The sequence below is a fragment of the Cajanus cajan genome, chromosome 4 (assembly GCF_000230855.2).
Source record: "Cajanus cajan strain Asha chromosome 4, NIPB_CcT2T_4, whole genome shotgun sequence".
In the NCBI taxonomy this organism is placed as follows: domain Eukaryota; kingdom Viridiplantae; phylum Streptophyta; class Magnoliopsida; order Fabales; family Fabaceae; genus Cajanus; species Cajanus cajan.
In genome coordinates this window covers 8,621,620-8,643,673 of record NC_138520.1, presented here as the reverse complement: position 1 = coordinate 8,643,673, position 22,054 = coordinate 8,621,620, and the positions used below count along the sequence as shown (strand labels likewise).

General features: G+C 29.7%; 3 protein-coding genes across 4 annotated transcripts; 2 read left to right on the top strand and 1 right to left on the bottom strand.

Moving 5' to 3' along the window:
* The first annotated feature begins 5,559 nt into the window (after positions 1-5,559).
* Positions 5,560-6,057, top strand: LOC145957139 (uncharacterized). The gene has a single exon (XM_083073353.1). It carries the CDS (start codon positions 5,560-5,562, stop codon positions 6,055-6,057), a length of 498 nt encoding a protein of 165 aa, XP_082929479.1.
* Positions 6,058-8,710: 2,653 nt separating this feature from the next.
* Positions 8,711-10,856, top strand: LOC109802968 (DUF309 domain protein). The gene is made up of 3 exons (XM_020364406.3): positions 8,711-9,181; positions 10,261-10,408; positions 10,508-10,856. Exons 1-3 carry the CDS (start codon positions 8,807-8,809, stop codon positions 10,726-10,728), a joined length of 744 nt encoding a protein of 247 aa, XP_020219995.1. The 5' UTR covers positions 8,711-8,806; the 3' UTR covers positions 10,729-10,856.
* A 1,798-nt stretch (positions 10,857-12,654) lies between these two features.
* Positions 12,655-20,603, bottom strand: LOC109802547 (PQ-loop repeat family protein / transmembrane family protein). 2 transcript variants are annotated; one of them, XM_020363949.3, is made up of 13 exons: positions 20,096-20,600; positions 19,140-19,182; positions 18,543-18,569; positions 18,336-18,425; positions 17,640-17,797; positions 17,034-17,199; positions 16,824-16,946; positions 16,154-16,282; positions 15,733-15,753; positions 15,459-15,517; positions 15,236-15,326; positions 14,258-14,361; positions 12,655-12,999 (listed from the first exon to the last, which is right to left on the bottom strand). In XM_020363949.3, exons 1-12 carry the CDS (start codon positions 20,365-20,367, stop codon positions 14,311-14,313), a joined length of 1,230 nt encoding a protein of 409 aa, XP_020219538.1. In that variant the 5' UTR covers positions 20,368-20,600; the 3' UTR covers positions 12,655-12,999; positions 14,258-14,310. The 2 variants fall into 2 exon arrangements, with proteins under 2 accessions (XP_020219538.1, XP_029127850.1); XM_029272017.2 differs by lacking the exons at positions 14,258-14,361; positions 15,236-15,326 and having other exon boundaries at positions 20,096-20,603.
* Between the last annotated feature and the right edge of the window lie 1,451 nt (positions 20,604-22,054).

Here is a 22,054-nt window from a genome sequence, read left to right as displayed (position 1 = left end):
ATCAGTAAATCATATGTGTTTTGCAACTCACTTGAAAGTGGTACGAGTCTTTTACTCCCCAAATTTATATTATCTCTTACTGTATAATGATAAAATCAACATATATATGAATTATTATTTTTAAATTTTTTTTTTTTTACTGATCGTCACACATTGCTTTTGTAGATTTTTTAAACTTTGCTTGTGACATTCTATCTAAAAACTTTACAAACAAATGAACAAACAACCAAATACCATAAATAATATTGCAGATACGCGGTTGAAAGGAAAAAAATGGTTTTAAGTAAAAAACGTGTTAATAGAGACAAAATGTTAAATGAAAATCAGCAACTTTGTAATAAGAACAATGATGGTATAATTGAACATTCATAAGTATTAATGTTATTTATTACTCCTTATTTTTCATATTCACCCTCATTGTTTTAAAATAGTTGACCCCTTTGTATCACCCTGCATATTTATGGACATTGATACACAATCAAGAGGACGAAGTATGAATCAAAGACCCTTATGTGATATCTCTTCTCTTACTGTTAATAAAAATTCTTAACCTATCAACATGGAAAAGTCAAATGCAAATCCTTATACTTAAGGAAGTAACAATCCCTTGGAACGTCATAGGAGAATAACACTTAATGACACAACTTGCCTACATATCTCTTAAATAAATTTATTGATATCAATAAGAATGTGGATAATACAGATGCTATAGATGTTGAGAACAATGTTAATGAAAGAATGACTACTCCTGGGATGAAAAAACCTTTAACAATAGGTAGACATTTTATTAGACAAAGAAATACCTCATTAGGTATCACACATAGTGTACAACTATAATTCATGAAATTGAAGGTAGTTATTTATTTATTTAGATATCATTCAATTTTTACTGTCAATTAATTTTGTTACCAGAGCAAATTAATACTATCAATTAATTTTGTCATTTTTATTTTTAATTTTAGATGATGATCCAAGTTTTGATTGATATGATATATATGAAAATGATAGTGCGAAACATATGGGACATGTTAATACATATATTTTATATGAAATTATTATTGCTATAAACTAAACCAATCTTATTTGTTGATTAAATTTTTTGTTTTTTTAAAGGTATTTTGACATTGGGGATCCTGTCTTTGAATGTCAATATTGTGGGGTTGTTATGTGGTATGAAGAAAGAATTATAAAAAATGTAAAGACTACAAATCCAAAGTTTCATCTTTGTTGTGGTACTAGAAAGATACAACTTCCACTTTTGACCAATGCACCTAATGGTAGAAGACCACCTTCTTTTAGAATTCAAGATCAATTATGTCATCTTATTGGTAGTTTGTTACCTATGCCCGATCATACTCCAAAATTTGTTCAACTATATATTTATGATACAAAAAATGAGATTCAAAAGAGGCTTGGAGGCTTGAGGTAAATCATTTTTTTATTCATGTTAGTCATATTAATCCTTTTATATGATATTTTTTTTATCAAAATGAAAAATACTAAGGTATCATTAACAATTTTGTTGTATCTTTGGTTACAGATATGAGAGTTATCTTGATCCACAAATTGTGACTAAATTGAAGACCATGCTTGATGAGTAAAATGTCTTTGCAAAATATTTTTGAATGATAGAGGAGAGATATGATGCTACAACTACACATGATTTAAGATTGAAACTAATTTCTGATAGGACCACTAATGGGAGAGTATACAACTTACCCATAGTTTTTGAAGTGGTTGCTCTAATTGTTAGTGATGTTGACACTCCGTTGAACATAGATATAATACCAGAGAGCCAAAGTGGTAAACTACAAAGAATTCATGAGTTGCATGCAAGCTATTTGGATTTACAATATCCACTTTTATTTTCATATGGTGAGGATGGATATAAACATGATGTGTAACATAGAGAGATAAGTCAATCTCAAGAAAGAAAAAAAAAAGAAACAGAGTCACAATATGAGAGTTTTTTCTTTTAGATTACAAACTAGAAAAAATGAGGCTTAAACTTTGTTAAGGTCATAAAAACCTTTTTCAGTAGTTTGTAGTTGATGGTTACACAATAATGGAGTTCAAAAGGTTGTTTTATACCAAAACTCATCAAAAGCAATTAAGAGTGGTGAAATATAGCATCTTGCACAATTCTCATGATTAAAATCAATCTTAACCATAAAATATAGGAAAACATATCAAATTGCCTTCTACTTTTGTTGGAGGGCATAGATATATGGATCAATTGTCTTTTAATGGGTTGGCTATTTGTAGTTATGTTGGATTTCTTGATCTAATTTTGACTTTTACATGTAATCCAAATTGGCCAAAAATTCAAAAGTTATTGAGGTTAATTAATTTGAATGCACAAGATCGCCTTGATGTAATATCAAGAATTTTCAAAATAAAGTTATAGAAGAACTACTAACAAACTTGAAAAACAATGTTGAAATCTTTGGCAAAATCCTTGCATGTAACTAAACTTTCTTATTCATTTATTCCAACTATTATTAAGTTCATTCTTACACAATCCATGTACATATTAACTTTTACATTTGTTTGTATAGATATATACACAATTAAGTTCCAAAAAAAGAGGCTTACCTCATGCACACATTCTCATATTCTTGCATCCTTCAAACAAGTATCCAACTCTTAAAGATATTGATAGAATTTTTTTAGTAGAGATACTAGATGAAAAGAAGGATTCAAATTTGTATTAGTGTGTAAAAAATCACATGATACATGGTTCTTGTGGCTTAGCTAATAAAGCATCACCATGCATGAAAGATGGAAGATGTTCTAGGTTCTATCCTAAAAAATTTCAAGCATCAACTATTGTGGATCAAGATGGTTATCCTTTATATAGGATAAGAGACAATGGAAGATTCATTGAAAAAATGGTGTCTTTTTGAACAACCATCATATCTTGCCAAATAATTCAAAACTTTTGTTGAAATGTCATGCACATCTTAACATTAAATGGTGCAATCAATGTACTTCGATCAAGTACTTATTTAAGTATATAAACAAGGGATATGATTGAATAACAATTGTTATTGTTCCCTCATAAAATGAAGATGGATCTCAAATGCAATGCATTGATGAAGTCAATCAGTACCTTGATTGTAGATATATCTCAAAATGTGAGGCATGTTGAAGAATATTTTGATTTCCAATTCATGGGAGGACACTAGCAATTGAAAGATTATACTTCCATCTCTCAAATGAACAATCTATACTTTTTGATGATTATCAGGATATTGATTCATTTCTAACTAAGCCAAGTGTCAAATAATCAATGTTTACCACATGGTTGCAAGCAAACAAAGTATATAGTGAAGGTAAAAATGTTATGCACAATTTGTGTCAAAGTTTGTCTATGTTCATAGCAAAAGATGTTGGCAACCAAGGAAACAAGGTTACACAATTAGGAGGATTAACTAGGTCCCTCTAACTACAAGCAAGTTGTTTTACTTACGAATTATGCTTTTTGTGGCTAAAGGTCCATGTGGTTATGAAGAAATTAGAACTGTTGGTGGAATAAAATATCTCACTTTTAAAGAGGCTTTGCAATGGGATTTCTTAAAGATGATAAAGAATATATTGAAGCTATTAAAGAAGCCAACAATTGAGGATCATGTCATTATTTAAGGAAGTTATTTGTTACCATGCTTATATCTAATAGTATTAACATACTAGAGCATGTTTAGGAACAAATATGACAATGTTTAGTAGATGGCATTTTACATGAATAAAGACAATTATCAAACACTCCAGTAACCTTTTTTTGTTACTTTTAAATTAGTTACTTTACTAGAAAAACTTCTCTTTACTTGAATACTTTTTCCTTATTATGTTTGTGGCTTTACAAACTTGCAACTAGATAATGAACAATTACAAAACTTAGCATTGGTGAAAATTGAGGATTTATTGCAATCTAATAGGAAAAGTCTAAAAGATTATCCATCAATACCATATCCATCAAGGACTATAACATGCCAATTGGGAAATAAATTGATCTATGCAGAGCACCAATACAATATAGATCAATTGAACTCTAATTTTCCAACTTTGTTTGCTTCTCTAACAGGTAATGTAATCAAATGGAACTATCGATGTTTATTTATTTATTTTTGTTACATTGAGTTGATAGATATTTTATTTATGTATTCATTGATGTAGATGAGCGAAACAAGATATTTGAAACAATAATGAAGGTTGTTTATTATCAATGTAGTAAAATCTTTTTTCTATATAGTTATGGGGGAGACGAAAACTTTCATGTGGAAAATATTAGCATTTGCATTGCGTTCAAAGGGCCATATTGTTTTGACCTTTGGGATCAAGTGGGATAGATTCTTTATTATTGGCAGGAGGACGAACTACACACTTAAAATTTGCAATTCTTGTTTCTACCTTTGCAAAAATCAACTTGTAATATTCATCAAGATAGTAAACTCGCAGAGTTATTAAAAACTACACAACTATTAATTTTGGATGAAGTTCCAATGGAACATAAGTTTTGTTTTGAGGAATTAGATTAAAGTCTTAGAGACATCATGAGCTTCTCCAATAATGGAGATTCTCCATTTAGGCAAAAGTCATTATTTTTGGTGGAGACTTTAGGCAAATTCTTCTAGTTATTCTAAACGAAAGTCAATATGACTTTATCAATGCTACAATAAATGCTTCCTATCTCTAGGAATATTGTTAAGTTTTGACACTCACACTAGTACACAATAAGCATTTTACGTCGGTTATTTAGGGGTTTTTACGTTAGAAAAAATTTCGACGTAGAAGCGGGAGACGTAAATTTACGTCGGGGCGCAAAAATCGACGTAAATTTACGTCGGACATGCTAAGGTCCGACGTAAAAAGTCATACAAAATTAAAAAAAAGTGAAAACAAGTGCAGCAGAACGGCCCGTTCTGCTTGGAGAACGGCCCGTTCTGCTTGATAATCCCAGAAGTGCGTTCTGCGAAATTGGACTTCATCACTTCCTTCTCCTTCTACAGCTTCAAAAACTCGAACCTCCCAGAAAAAAACATCACAATAACTTATACCCACAAAATATGCGTATTATAACGAAAAAAACATCACAAAAAACACAAACTTGATGGAAGATGCTACCTCATAGAACGCCATGAAGGAGAAGGTGCAGGAGAAGCCCATGACCACGCGAAGAAGAAACAGAAGAAGGTGCAGATGAACGCCATGAAGGAGGAGGCGCGGGAGAAGGAAGAAAAACAGAAGAGGGAGGAGGAGGCGTGGGAGAAGGAACAACCATGAACATTTTGAAATTTAACTAGTGCGCCTCACCTTTTAACAGCTTATGGGGGTTATTTACGTCGGCCCTAATTGGGTCCGACGTAAATAATTCAACAAAATTACGCTACATGCCACCGCACTTTTATAACGTCGGGTTTTCGTGTTTCAGACGTAAATTAGGTGACGTAAAAGCCTATTTTTGCACTAGTGTCACAAAAAAAATGCACTTGCTAAGTCATGCTAATTACACAAGTGTTGAAATATTTAGACAATTTTCTAAATAACTATTACGGGTGGATGATGGGAAAATTAATTGAGCCAAATGATGGTTATGCAAAAATAGAGATTCCTTATGAATTTCTAATCACTAATTTTAATGATCTGATAGATGTAATTGTTCAAAGCACATATCCAAATTTAGTCCAACAATACAAGAATGAAGACATTTTTCAATCTAGAGCTATCTTGGCACAAAATATTGAGATTTTTGACCAAATCAATGATTATGTTCTTTCATTGATTCTTGGGGATGAAAAGGATGAAAAGGAGTATCTTAAATTATATTTTGTTGACATGTTAGATACAATTGAAAGCTCACCACTTGAAGCAATGACTCTAAAAATCATAAACACATTAAAGACATCAGGACTTCCTAAACATAGAATCAAATTAAAGAGTGAGACAACAATAATGTTGTTGAAGAATCTATATCAATTAGAAGCTTTGTGTAATAGAACTAGATTGATAGTCACAAGACTTGCAAATCATGTCATTGAAGTAAAGATAATATCTTGAAAAAATATTGGGAATTTAATCTATATTCCTAGAATGTCTTTATCTCCTTTTTAATCACCATGACCTTTCAAACTTGTAAGAAGGCAATTTCCTCTTATTATTTCATATGCTATGACCATCAACAAATCTCAAGGTCAATCATTGCAAAATATTGGACTATATTTTCCTAGGCCTGTGTTTAGGCATAAACAATTATATGTGGCATTTTCAAGAGATACATGACAAAGAAGGAAAACCCTTAAATACAACCACCAATGTTGTCTTTAAGGAGGTTTTCCAAAACATATGGTAAGTTTATAAAAAAAATTATCAAAGTTATAATTTATGTTTTTGAATTTAATCTTAACAATATTCCTCTCCAATGCAGTTGAGTCATATCAACACCTTTTTTTTGCATCTTTTGAAGAAAAGAAACACTTTCTAGTCATTCAACACCTTTTTTCTTCTACATAGAATTAGTAAGTCAAAGGTATTAGTAAGTCAAAGGTGTTCGATTACATATTATTAGCCTCATTTATATGCATAATTTTGATACATATACCATATTATTTTATTACTCTAATTAATTTGTTTCCAAACAATCACATTGAAATATTATCTATTCGTGCACTTAACTAACAACTTAATAGATTATCATTTTATCTACCAATACTTAAACAGTTGCATGACAAGTAGAACATGAAAATAATGTATCCTACACAAACTTAACAAGTTCATTATCGACATCAACTATGAAATAACATAGGTTGTACCTTTATATTTCATACATCGATAAAATTGTTATGATTCTATTAACTTTTTCTTATTCATCTTTTTCTACAACAAAAGAAGTTTGCTTAGTGCATATAATTTAAATAATGGGATGTCAATGTATCGTTTTTAATTCTTTTTTCTCAATTAGATGCGCGTAGTCTCATGAATTTTGCACACAATTATTAATTGATAATACGTATTTAAAGGATGTTGACAAATATTTCATATATTTTCATGATTAAATATTTTGGCTATTCTTTGTTAACAATTTAAAGTCTTCAAGTTTACAAACATGTAAAACTAAAGCATTGACACCCACAAATGTAGAGGAACTTGACATATCAAATTGTTTCTTATCGATGTGTTATTTTTGTGACTTATTTATCAAACTCAGATTACTAGAATTTATATTTTACTCTAATTATTATAAATGATTTTTTAGTCCTCACTTTTACATATAATATATTAAAAGAATAATATATATATATATATATATATATTTTTTTTTTTTTGTATTATTTATAATCATTAAATTAAACATGTATTATTATATAAGCAAATATCTCACGTGTGCAAAGACAAATATCAGTATTCTAAAAACATAGGCACATGTTGAGGGGGACCTTATCATTTAATATATATTTTGGAATTAAAAAACTTATTTTTATTTAGATTATAGTTTTATAAATAATTCTAGTTAACCGATTATTTTTGTATGATCTCATTCCAAGGATAATGATATTATTATTTTTAGACAAATAATTTATATTGTTCTATTACATTTTTCTGTATGAATAAAATATTTGAGTATTATTTAATTTATCTTTTTTTAAGAAGGTATTTTCTTTTATAATTCAACATTACTAATTTAAAAGCTACATAAATGATTGTATTATATTAGTTTTCTATTTATATTGATTTGATTATAATTGATTTTAAAAGGCTATAATGATGAGGGTTAGATAGTAAATTCTTACAAATAAAAATTTGATTTAAAATTAATAATAATTTATTAATATTTATCAATTAAGAAAGTTTATAAAAAATTATATAAAAGATTACACGGTTACATCATCATTTAAAAATAAAGAAAACACGAATTTAGCCGGCAAACCCACCATATACAAAATTTAGTTTATATATTTCTCTCCCAAAAACATTATAGTATTATTTTATTTAAAATAACATTAATATTCGATAATATTTTTATGTACATTCGAGTCGTGTATGGTTTGTTTTTGTGAATATCATTGTTAAAAAAATATCTTACAAATCAATATGACAAATCCAACAATTCCAAAAAAAAATAATCTAGTCAACTAGAAAGTCATACATATAGAGAAGAGAGTTTAAATGACACTGATACAACTTTTACCAAGTATTATACCGTTTAATAATTTTATTAAATGTGAATTTTGTAAATTCAACTATTGAATTATAATTTCATATCACTTTATATGTTTATATCAAATTAAACAATAATTCAAAGATAATCAAAGTATTCATATTTTATTATATTTTGAAATGTATATATTACGTTATTTTTTTTATTTATAAAAATGAAGTATCAAATCATCTTGAATTAATATAAAATTTTGTATATATGATTTAAGAGTAATTTTTTTTTTAATTTAACGGTTAGATTTATAAAATTTATATTTAATATAAAATTATTGAACGATCTAATATTTAATAAAAATTACCATTTGAACCTTCCTCATATATATATTTTTTTTTGTAAAGATAAGAAAGATTACAAAGATGATTGCAATGAGGATTAAACCTAAGTCCTCATGCTTCTAAGTTCTAACTACCTAAACACCTCCTCATCTAACCACTGGCCTAATTTGGTTTATTTATTTATTTATTTGAAGAGTGGAAGAAAGAATTTGTATTTTCTTGGTTGCCGCGAGCTTCCACGACCACCACACAAAAAACTGAAAGCAAATATGGCTAAGCCATCTGAGAAACCTTTCCTTGTTGCCAGTCATCATCTATGGCTCTTCTTCCTTCTTCTCTGAAAACTCTTCTCCATATCTCATCTCAACGTTATCTTCCTTCCTTTCACAACCCCATCACTCTCACATCATCTTTCAATCCACTCACACATTCAAAGCTGAACCACAGAAGTTTCAACTCCAAGCTCTTGGCTATTTCTTATAGGTATTTCATTGAAGAAGAAGAAGAAGATGATGACGATGATGATGAAAACTACAACTTTGATGAAGCAGTGGCTCTCTTCAATGGAGGAGAGTACTACAAATGTCATGACTATCTTGAAGCCCTTTGGAATAATGCTGAAGAGCCAACCAGAACACTTATACATGGAATACTGCAATGTGCAGTGGGCTTTCACCACCTCTTCAACCAGGTTTTTATACATTTATTACTTCCATTCAGATTATTGCTAATTTTCTCATTTTATATATTATTTTTGCACATTTACACATTAAAAATATATATCTTCATTATTTTTACATGTGCACCATACATTAAAAATTAGAGATGTGCTAAAAATTAAAAAAAAAAAAAAAAACGAACCAAATTAAACTAATATAAAACTAAACCAAATTAGATTATATAAACATAAGTTTTTCTTTTAAAAAAGAAATTGAATTGAATCACCTTGTAAAACACTTATATTAACTAACCCTAAGCGTGTGGTTCAGCGGTTGAGGTTGATCCACGTTTAAGGGTTCGAATCCTGCCTTGTGTATACAGTCGCGTTAAATCTTGAGACTAGTTATCCCACTCTTTGAGGTGCCTCCAAAGTAACGAGGAGATTAATCACTAGATACTCCGGGAACGAACCCAAAAAAACACTTATATTAACCGCATTATTTTTAGAAAGTGGTTTGGTTTATCTCGATTTAATTTAAAAAAAAAATGCAACTATCTACGAATATAAATTAAATAATTGAACCGTATTAAACTGATTTATTTAAAATAATTGAATTATTTTTATAAAAGTTGAACTGACCCACTATATAAAAAAATCGTTTAGCTAATCAACCATTTTTATAAAATGGTTTCGTTTCAATTACATTTTATAAAAATTCAACCTGTGAACAACCTTACATAAAATAGTCTCGGAAATAATTGATGATCTTGAATAACTGCTTATAATTGCAAATTTGACTACAACGTCAAGAGATTTAGGGTGTATGAGATTGAAACATGATTGCAATTGTGACTCCATCAGTCACATTTGTTTGCAATTCTACATGAAGAAACGCGACTAAACTAGAGCCATAATTTAAAACCTTGAAAACAACAAAAATGAAGTACAATAGATTTATGTCTAATTTTTCAATCAAAAGATACAAGGAGAATCAACATTATTAATTAACATCAAGGGAGTGGGTATAATTATTCTTTTTATTTATTTATGATTTGGTTTTGCTTGATCTTGATTTATTGTCTTATAAAACATGTTCATGGGCTGAATAGAACCATAGAGGTGCCATGATGGAGTTGGGGGAAGGACTATGTAAACTGAGAAAGATGGAATTCTCAAATGGACCATTTCATAAGTTTGAGAAAGACATATCAGCTGTTTTGGATTTTATCTACCAAACTCAGATAGAGTTAGCTGCATGTGAGTGCTTAATTCTAACCTTGAAATGATGCAGTTAATTAGTTTGGTTTGAAGAAGTGATTACAGAATTTGTGTTACCCCTTGAATTAATTTGAGCAGGTAGTGAGGATATTTGTGTTGCAATGGATCGATCAGAAAGATCTTACCAACTTCTAGGGGAATATGCTTCAGGACAGCGAGTGTATGATCTAGAACTTTGCAGTGATGCATCAGTGTACATTGTGTTCTGCCCTAAAGGGTCTAATGGTGCCACTCAAGCCCCAAGGGTAAAGCTTCCCACACTTAAGGCTACCACGGAACATCTTGTGGCCTGTGAATAAAAGTGAACACCTTTGCAAGACCAATGTTATAATGTTATATAGATCAAATTAAACACATGGAAAATTAAACTCTTGTGCAATGATCAAAGAATAGAATCCTAAAGTAAAAGCAGTAACAATATGCCAAATATTATGTTTTGCAAAGATTTCAAAAAGGATCTTTGTCAAGAGTAGAGTTGTAAAAATTTGTCTGATTCGGGTTGATGGAAGTCTTTATATTTTAGCTAAAAAATGATCAGATTAATTTGGTCTAGATGGGTTAATCAAACCAAATCAGCAAATTTAGGTTAGAAAAGTACTTGGCCTATTTGATTCAATATCTTTTTTTCTTTTAAATTATATGTAAAATTATTAAAACAAATAAAATGATCTACTTTCATCAAACAGGCCAATAGATTAACTCGAATTTTTAAAAAAATATGATCCGTGTAAAAATGAGATCGACTTATGGTGTGTTTAGAAATCTATATGTAACCCCTAAAATGTAAAATTTCACATTCCAAAGTAACGTATAAAAAAGGTGAGAAATGGATTAACGTTTCATTCAACTGAACGAAATTTCAAATACACAATAAACTCGTCCATTTGATAGCTCCATCTATTTAAGAAGAGTGAAGGTACTCCACATCCATATTCGAATATTTATCGATATATATAATCCGAAATGGAATGAAGAAAAGGAATTTATAAACTTTATTTTTAGGTGGATTTCTGATCACTTTGCTTAATATTTAGCATGCCCTATCTCATCACAGTTAGTTTTCAAAATTTTACTTCATTTTAAAAATAATGCAATAAGCATAATATTTATGTAATATTAAATTCAATTTATTATGAGTATTTTCATCTTAAAAGAAAATTGAGTCAAACATCATTTTCCAAAATCTCTAAAATTTAGAGTTTCTTTTTAAGAAGTAAATAACAAAAAAAAAAGAAAAATATTTTTATAAGCTAGTTTTAAAAATCTTGTGATTCCCCTAACAAATTCTAAGTCACTAATACCCTATATTAAATAGGTTTTAACTTGAGAAAAAAAGATAACAACCAACTTAGAAACTTATTAAATAGCAACTCATATACTTATTAACTCAAGGAAAAAGACAACTCAAATTTTAACTCAGTATAACGGATGAATCACTAACCATTTATAAAATTAAATGAATAGATTGAATATAATTTTTTATTTATTGTAATGGATGGATTGAATGTATTTACATGATCGGATGAAGGATGAATAAATATATTTATTTGCTACCCCTAGTGTCAAGCAAGTAAGAGTCATGTAAACATGCTTTTTTTAAATAATTATTAACAAATAAAAAATTTTATCATACATAACAATTAACAATTTATGATTGAGTAACAATATAAAAAAAAAAATTTACACTATCAATTTGTGTGTACTATTTATTCAAAATGTTATAAAATTACCAACAAACTTTATCCAATTTAATTTCAATGATTTAAACTTTCAGCATCTTTTAAGATAAAAATTAAAATAAAAAACTAGAAAAACATTTCCTTATAATAGCTGAATATTAAAGAGAAGCTACTTCTATAGACTTACAAATAAAATTTATGCTTGAAAGGATGATGAATAATGACTAATACATATCACTTGGTAGAATTTATTAGGTGATTCTGAATCACATGATTCTTAATTAGTCTTTACATAACATAACATTAATTAAGTATAACTATTATTTTCTTATAAGTTAAAAAACTTATGTATCATATACTAGTTGATTGAGAACAAAAGCACTTTTAAACTATCTAATAATTTTTCGCCACTTTGACTACAACTGTAATTGACTGTGAGATTGAGAGTTATGACTCGACCAGAACATAATCGTGAGTACTCCAGAAGATGCCTGATTGACCATGAATACAATAGTGACTATAAAAATAAGCTCAACATTCGCCATATGCAAGTAAAAGAGCTTTTAGATATAGGAGCAAACTTCATAAACAAAACATTTATCATAATTTCCACTAGTTATCTATTGATTTAAATTAAAAAAACGCAAAGTTCTGATTGAAGAATGATAGGTATCTCGAAGTGTGTGTATGCAAAATGTTTTAATCAATGGCCTTAAACTGCAAATGAACGGGTTCTATAAATATCTGGCCCAAATCAAACAAACAGAATCACTTCCTTTTTCTTTTCTGGTCATTAGGCTAGTGATTGTAACACTTAATCAGCTGTCACCATTCACCAATTCAGCTTCATCATGTTCACATTTCTAGGTCAACTCGTTGGAGATTGCAAAACTGCAATGAACATCCATATCAGCTTTATGAAAAAATCCAACTCTGATTTGAAGCTGGAAATTAAAACCAAACATTTATGGTCATCTGAAATTAAAATTAACAATGGAAGACAACATTATTAAGCAGAGTATGACTGCACAATTGGCATAAATGGACTGCAATGTGCGATTGAAGTCTGTTACATGTGCATGGAACATTTGGGTTTAATGATGTGTTTCCAACCAAACTCTATCCAGAATTACAGATACTCACTTATCCCTTAAGAGATATTGTAATTACACTTTTTTCTTTTATTTCCAAAAGCTACACTCTTCCCCTGACCCTGAGATATAAGATGTGCTACATTTTGATGTAAATAAACCTGTAAGGTGGTGAGAAACTATGAAGAAGATTCCCATGAGAATTTTTGTCCTCTCTTTGAAATGAGTGTCATAGGCAGTTAATTTTGTATACCCTATTATTTATTGGACTTTATAATATGAAATAAAGTTTTAAACACCCCTACAATTGTTTAATCCCAAAATTTTCGTTTATATAGTTACTTTTTGGTTTATTATCTTTTAAGTTTTTAACTTTTTCTTTAGAAATACATAAAGGAATTATATATACAGATTAAACAGTGATCCAAGCTTGAAATTATCGAAGCTAGGTTGGGATTGATTCCTGATCATCATAAATCATTCATGGGCATTTTGTCCAGACTGTGTAAATTCATGCTGTCAACTGTCATGCCTGAGATGAAGACAAACAGAACATTTTCTGATTTATGACTTCATCCTTGATGGATTTTCTTTTTCATTTCTGAAATTTGTCTACTATAGTTTTTTTATTGCTAAAACACAATCAAACTTATTTCATTGCATGCCTACCTCCCAAATCATACAGCACACTTCCAATGACTCTTCTTCACAATCTAAGCTCCAGAGAAATACAACTTTGTTCTAGTTGTAAACTATCCTTAAAACTTCCGTGTTTCAAGCTGTATCAACTTTTTCCAATTGAGATGCGTCTTTTTCTTGTTTTCTAGTTAACAATATTAATGTCAGACTACCTTAAATATTTAAAACTATTAGCACCTTCTCTTTTTCATTTTATTTGAAACATTATTTGGCAACCAACCTGCTTCTATCCCGGTCCACTTTCAAAATTAAGTGACGATTGAAGAGATATTAGAAATCCAAATACACAGTATGCACAAACACATTAAATGACACACATATATGCTTGCTTATGCACACACATAGAGTGAGAGTGAGACCTGAAAATCCTTGTTTCATCCTCAATATGGGACAGTTGATGTTTATAATTACTCTACAGGACTTGGGATGTCCAATAGTGAAAATATATAAACTGCATTAAAATCTAAAGCAGATATTAAGGTAGACAAACTTCTTCTGCATGAAAAATATGTGTACATGGCTCAATAGGAATCTCATGAATACATATGAATGGTCTTCCATTTTACCTAATATAAAAAATATATATTAGTATGTATGTAATAAGTATTTATTTTTCCAATTTAAAATGGTCCATAACTTTTGTGTGCTTAGATTGCTTCCTTAGCATCCATAACCTGTACTCCTACTGATTCAAATGAAAAGAGTGGAAATATATATATATATATATATATATATATATATATATATATATATATATATATATGAGGAAGGATTCGTTTACTCTAGGAGTAAATCTATCTAGACTTACTCCATTTAATAACTCATGTTCTATATCAAAATTCAACGATCCAACCGTTAAATTTAAAGTTCTTAATGCATAGATCAAATCTGCAAATTTTTAAAAAATTTGAAAATCATTTGATACTTCGTTTCATTAATTCAAATCAATGTATAAAATGATTTTATAATTATCCGTCAATTTGAATTAATGAAATGAAGTATCAAATAGTTTTCAAATTTTTAAAAAATTTGTAGATTTGATCTATGCATTAAGGACTTTAAATTCAATGGTTGGATCATTGAATTTTGATATAGAACATAAGTTATTGAACAGAATAAGTCTACGTAGACTTATTCCTAGAGTAAACGGATCTCTCCTCTCTTTCTCTCTCTCTCTCTATATATATATATATATTCACACACACATCTATCTTTTGAAGTTAATAAGCTAAAATCTGAAGTTATCTTTGTTTATCCTACAAATATATAACTCTCACCACCTAGAATCCATTTATTTCAAGCAAAAATAATTTGGTAAAATATATAAAAAAGGATACAAAAAAATCAAGAAGGACACACCCTCCAGCATCTACTAGCCAAGGAAAATTTGGTCCTATTTTTGACCAGTCCATGCTGATCACAAGTATACTGCATAAAAACACAAGCTAAATGTTCATGAATATATTGTGATAATTTCATATCCTCACTATATTCAGTTGGCAAAAGCCACCTTCGTACTGAGACTTAAAATAGAGAAGATAATGTAAATCAGCAGCATACCTTGCTACATAAGTGGCATTCCCAATTAAAGCAAACAGGAACATCAAAGGATTGAGTCCCTACAAATCGTAAAAACAACTTTAAACTCCACCCTGTGGATAATTGACACTGTTTCATGCAACTACAAACACATTTTTTACTGCTCTCATAAAAGTGATATGGTGAAGGGAAGAGACTTATCTTCCATACTCCTATCCCGAAAAATTTAGTTGCTAAATGATAAACAAGACAAAATGCATAAAGGATTACAGCTTTAATAGTTAGAGACCCTAACCTCAAAATGACCTCTTCTGATCTGCAAAATTGATGAGAATAATCTATCAATATAAACAATCATCTTAACAAGGTGAATCAATCCATATTAAAGTGTATGATCTAAAAGAAATCAATAATTTTTAAATTTCCAAATATATTATAGAACAGTTTCCCATGGAAAATACCAGAATAACCATTTTATCGTGTCCCTGCCTTATATTCATATGTGGATTATTCTTTATTCTTTCTTCTTCCATTATTCTCTACAACATACTTTTCCTAGTTTATCATCCATAAGCAGCCTATACCAGTGATATGATGAATGACCGCATTCCCTTAACAGTTAAGCAATAAAAAATCTTTTCTCATGTAACAGAATTTTTATCTGTTGAATTCCAAGTTTCCAACCTAAGGTACAGTAATATAATTATATAACTCACATTTAAACAAATTTGAGGCAGTCTTCCGCCCAAATATATAAATGTCATCATCCAACCAAAGAATGTCCCAATGCCACTGCTTCCAGAAACATCAGATTTTGGCAACAGATCATCACTAACCTGTAATTGCTGTAAGAATTGATGACAAACGGGGAAAAGTAAATATCATCTTATTGTTTTTCCTTTTAACATAAATAAAAAATTAAAATCAATAATACCTTGAACACTACCTAAAATGAATCTTTAGTCATCCAAATATTGTTACTCTCCCTCACCTATAGGCAACTAATATGACAAAATAACCAAACATTGGCTAGCAATAACCAAAAAGTTTCAGATCATGAACAACACAAATTAAATGTTACTTGATGTAAAGGTTATGAGAAGTGCTAGCATCAAATTCTACCATTTATTTAAATTTGTTTGGAAACTACAAATTCACAAGTGAGGCTCATTAATTAAGAAGTGAGACTTACCAAAATTTATGATTTTCAATAAAAATTTCAAGTAATTGTGGAGAATGTGTTCAAAAAAAGTGTGCTGAGAGCATTTTTCTTGGATTATTCCTATTCTCATAGGATACCCTAACTATATTATAAACAATCAGGCGGATATCCAAACAGGAGTGATCAAACATTAATATAGTTAACAAAGTTGTGATTTGCATTACCTGAAAAAGCTTTCGTCCGACATAAATCACAAATTGTTGTCTTGGGTTTGAGACCATAGGATTAACTCTTTTATCAAGCGGTTGAAGTAGATTGATAGCACCCAGAAAAGTTAATGTTGAAACCTGAACAAAGACTGGACGCATTTACATTTCAATGATAGACACTCTCACAATTATGTACATGACAAGTAGTAGAATTAGAATGTTTACAAAACAAAGAGTATTCTTGATCTTTAAAGATGGTGCAGATTTTGTTGCAATGGCTGAACCAAGTAAATTCTCTTGTATAGAATCTAAAGTAGCAGTAGATGACATTCTCTGCGCTAAGATGGATCCCGCTGTTGGAGTTTGACTCTTAGACAAATATCTTGCTGACCTAATGAAGTGAAAATAAAAAGAGTATACTAAATTACAAATTAGAAACTTCCGTGCTTGAGAAAGAAAAGCCAACTAGAACTCTCTGAACAAAATTGTGCTTATTCTCACAGAAAGAAATCATGCATATACAGCAACTCATGAGACAAATAATAGTGAATCTTCAGCATTTTGTTGAGGAAAAATTTTAAAAGGAGAGACAATAAAGGCATTCAATCACGAGAAATTTGGGGTTCATGGTAGTTAATAACATGTTGGAACTAGACATTTGAACTTTAACTATTCGATTAAATGTTATAAGCTTTTCAATCATATACAGCCCAAGACTAAGAGAATCAGATATATTTTTTTAAACCGAACACATCAGGAGATTGAGGTTGGTAGAGAAACTAGAGCACAAGTCTGCATTTTGAATAGATATTTAGAAGAAAGATTAATTACTGATAGAATAGTTCTCTTCCAGTAGAAATTCTTCGAGGACGCGCTGGAAGAGGAATGGGAGAACTCGGATTGGTGCCTCTATATGAATTGTCAAATTCAATAGTCTGTTCAGCATCACTGGCTTTATCCACTTGTCCAGCTTTTGTGAATGTCTCAACCTGTTCGTGTTAGAAACAAAGAATACAAATCAAAATAATAAAGTAAACTTGGCAAGAGTTTCTCGTAAATTTGTCTAGAGTTTCTCACAAACTTTTAGAAAAACAAATAAAAACAGTGTTTTGTATGTTTTCCCTACCACCTAATATGAGCATATAGTCCTGAGAGATTAATAAATGCATGCAAATGCAAAACTGTCTTAACAAGTATATTAAACCATCTTTCTAATAAAATTCAATGTTAACATAATAAGAAGAAAATAATAAAACTTTTATTTTGTGATCCACATGATCTGGATTATCTGCAGTGTACACCATACACACTGGAAACAGAATTTTCCAAGCTTCTATCATTTGAGGGTTAGCTTTATTTCATATAACAAAAAAAAAACATTTATATAATTATTTAGCTGTTTGTTCTCTACATACATTCACATTCCTCAAGAACTCAAAACTCTAGTTAAATGAAGGGGTAGATATACTGTGTCCTATGTTGAAAAAGCCATGATTATCGGAAGATATGAAGTGTAGGGACTTGCACCTTGAGCTGTTTCTTGTATTTTAGTTGAGGATATATGTATCCATAGTATATGGCTTGTGAACCAAGTGCAAGAGTTATAATGGTATAGAGCTGCATTTTAATATATCATAAAAAATGTCACATAAACAAGCTGAGGCTGGGAAGGTCGTATGAATGAATGACTTCATAGGTACTAAAACCCCCTCAGTCTTCAGGCAGAGTCCTCACCACTGCCATATATAATTGAGTAGGAAGCTGCACAAATAAGAAATAAAGGAATCACTTAGTATACCCTTACTAATTTAAGCATCGACAATTATGTATGGCCATTTTATCCACAAGAAGTTCAACACAGAAATCATCCAGAAAATGAGAAAATAAATGCTCAAGATGCTCTCAACAAAAGGAGAAATTCTTAATGTACACTAGGAGCACTACACACTGTCCTCTAAAACCATAAAATGTGGATACCCATACAATACAATACCATTGGCTTGAATTTAAAATATCATATAATAAAATTTAAATCAAATCTGGACTGTTGAAAGTATCAGTCTCAGAGAACATAGTTTTCCCAACTGAAGCCTTCTGAGACAACAAAATGGAAACAGTCCTTTTCTACAAACTAATTATTTGAGAGCAAAATGAGTTAATTGGCCACTGCCTTGTCCAACCAGTATTTTTCCTTTTATTATATTTTATTTTTTTATTGACAAAAATATCGTGAATGTTGATAATGGGAGAAAGTAATAGCAAACTTTAAAGATTGCTCCAATAGGACATACAACATAAATATTTAAAACACAAAAGAAGAGAGACTCTCACAGTTGCAGGTTCCAGCAGGCATCCAAAGAGGTTGAATAGATCTCTGTAGTATAAAATAAGTTGTATCAAAATAGTGGACGAACAAAAATTTCAAGTATATTTAACGCCATCACAAAAAAAGGGCACTGAGAAAAGGAATACATGAATTAATAATGCTAGGAAGCAAGGATAAACACATGCACATGGATCTCACTCATGTGGTTGTACACGTGTACCTGGGTTCCACAGGCTTGGCGGACTCATTTTCCTACTTAGAACTATTAAAAGTTTGTCATGGATCACCCCTCAAAATAAATAGAAGTTTAAATTGAGGTTATGTGAATCACCATATTTAGTGCATGTTTGGTTCTACATCCATGCTCCAGGTTTAAGTAAGAATCACATCAAAATTGATGTAAAAGCAACTAAATTTTGCTTCCATTGATCCACATCCAACTAAAATTGAAGTGAATCCAAACATGCTCTTAATGATGTTTTCTTCCCTTGCCCATTCAATGAAACCTCTTGATTTTTCTAATGAACAACGGCATGCACTCAAACTAATCTAGAACCTGCAACCTCACCTTCCTACTTTTTACTTTTTACTTCTTAGGGTCAAGTAAGCTTATCGTTGAAAATGATACTAACTATTACAGAGACGAGCTTATGTGAAAAGTTGTATAAAAAGTTAAAAATTCATCCTGAAATTCTTGCTTCAATTTTAAGGGGATAAACAGATTCTTAGATTATAATCTTCTCTTCAATCCATATTCATAAAATGAATTCACACATGGAATAAATAAGCTAGTTGCACTAATCACATTTATCAATCTAGTAATGAAATCTCAGATCACAGACTCAACTCAAGGTTGAACAAATTATACCAAGTAGTCAAGTATCAAAAGATGACAGAAATTCAAATAGACCAGCAGAACAAACAAACAAGAATATAAATAGATTGTGAAAATCCAAGTTACCCAATCATCCATGTGACCAAGAAAGTAACAGAGAGACCCTCAGTAGACTTTGTTCTATAGTTTGTGATTATTTGAGGAATCTCAGCAACAACCCAAACAACGACACTGATTGAACCCAACACGAAAGAAGCTGTCTCTCTCACACTGCTCATATGCTGTTTAGCCAAATGCAAGCAATGGTGATTGCTCTGACACCACAGAAAGAGAGTGGAGTTGTCAAACACTCCCATTGCATCAAAGAAACTCATACCTACAATCCTGAAATGAAGCATCAGAGAATCAGTAACAGTCTAACATAGTCTCTCTCCACAACAACACACTCTAGAACCGAAAAATGATCAAAGATTCAGAATGTTGCAGAAGAAGCCTAGTTTGTATGCAATAAAATATGGTATTACACCATGTCCACAAACACAATAAAAATTAAAAAAAAAAAAAAAAGGAATATTGGGTTTTGTTTATGAAGTTGAAATCTATCCATGGACATGTTTTAACATGATGAATTGCTTTGGTGTTAGGTTATGATAGGATGAACCTTTGGGGTGAATCAAAGAATAAGAAATGAATATTCAGAATGCAGCAATAGCGAGTACAGGATATAATAATAACAAAATAAATAATACCAATCAATACCAATTCACGTTCATTAAAGGGAAACGAACAAAGACCAATCATGTTACTTTTGGTGTGGGAAAGTTAAAGGAAGAGAGAGAGATTCATTGAAAAAATGGTGTGAACAACATACAAACAAAAAATGAATACCACAAAAGGAAAACGTGAGATGTCGAGCTAATTCTCCAGCTCAAACAGTTACATGCATTTAGAACAGGAATAGTTCGGTAATTTAACCATGATAATATTTACAAAATAAATAATAAATTACCCTGTTTTATTTTTTTATATTTTATGTTGTTGAAGGACATGCACATGTGGTGTAAATGGGTTAGATTAGGTTAAGTTTTGATAAATCACAAGTTGGGTTGAATTAGATTTTAATAATTTTTTAAAAAAACTCAATCTAACCCAACCTAATCACGGGTTGGATTAGATTAGATTGGGTTAATCAAGTTAATATAATTATATTTATTTATTTTTTTTATAAAAATTTAAATATTTTAAATTGATATACATTATTGTAAATTCAATATTATCAATTTATAAAGTACACAATGATACAAATTAAATTTTAAAATAAATTTATTAATTTATTACATTATTATCAAGTCAAAAAATCAATGTTAATTAATATAAAATAAATTTTAAAATAAAATATATTATATTATTACAATGCTATTAATCTAAAACACAAAAAATTTTACTAAATAAAAGTGACAATGAATATTGCTCTAAGAAAATAATCATTCAAACATTATTATTATTATTATTATGGTTTAAATATGTTTATAATCCCTCAAATTTAAAATAAATTTATTTTTGGTCCCTCAAATTTGAAACTGTTGATTTTAGTCCCTGAAATTTTTAAAAATATTATTTTAGTCTCTTAGGCCACTAATAATATATATGAAAATGACAAATTAAGATAATTAAATAATATCAATTAGATTTAATGTGATGTTTTCACTAATAGTAACATTAATATGTAGATTTTATGCAATAATATTTGATAAATTTTTTAATAAAATTTGAATATAAGGACTAAAATAAGATTTTTTGAAATTATAGAGATTAAAAATAATAATTTTAAATTTCAGGGACCAAAAACAAATTTATCCTAAATTTGAGGGACTAAAAACATATTTAAGTCTATTATTATTATTATTATTATTATATATGACCGGGTTGAATCGAGATGATAATGGGTTAAAAACACAAAATCTGTTACCCGACCCGTACAACACTGGATTTAGATCAAGTTAGGTTAAATTTGACCAAAACACAGAAAAAATTTGATCTAAACTCGTTAAGTTAATTTGGATTAGTTCAAATTTTCGAGTTACC

Coding starts and splice junctions, on each gene's coding strand:
- LOC145957139 (XM_083073353.1), top strand. CDS start 5,560: ATGATGGGAAAATTAATTGAGCCAAATGATGGTTATGCAAAAATAGAG.
- LOC109802968 (XM_020364406.3), top strand. CDS start 8,807: ATGGCTCTTCTTCCTTCTTCTCTGAAAACTCTTCTCCATATCTCATCT. Junction 9,182..10,260: donor TTCACCACCTCTTCAACCAG/GTTTTTATACAT, acceptor TGGGCTGAATAG/AACCATAGAGGTGCCATGAT. Junction 10,409..10,507: donor TCAGATAGAGTTAGCTGCAT/GTGAGTGCTTAA, acceptor TAATTTGAGCAG/GTAGTGAGGATATTTGTGTT.
- LOC109802547 (XM_020363949.3), bottom strand. CDS start 20,367: ATGCTTCATTTCAGGATTGTAGGTATGAGTTTCTTTGATGCAATGGGA. Junction 16,947..17,033: donor TCAAGAATACTCTTTGTTTT/GTAAACATTCTA, acceptor GTCTTTGTTCAG/GTTTCAACATTAACTTTTCT. Junction 15,518..15,732: donor TCAGAAGAGGTCATTTTGAG/GTTAGGGTCTCT, acceptor TACGATTTGTAG/GGACTCAATCCTTTGATGTT.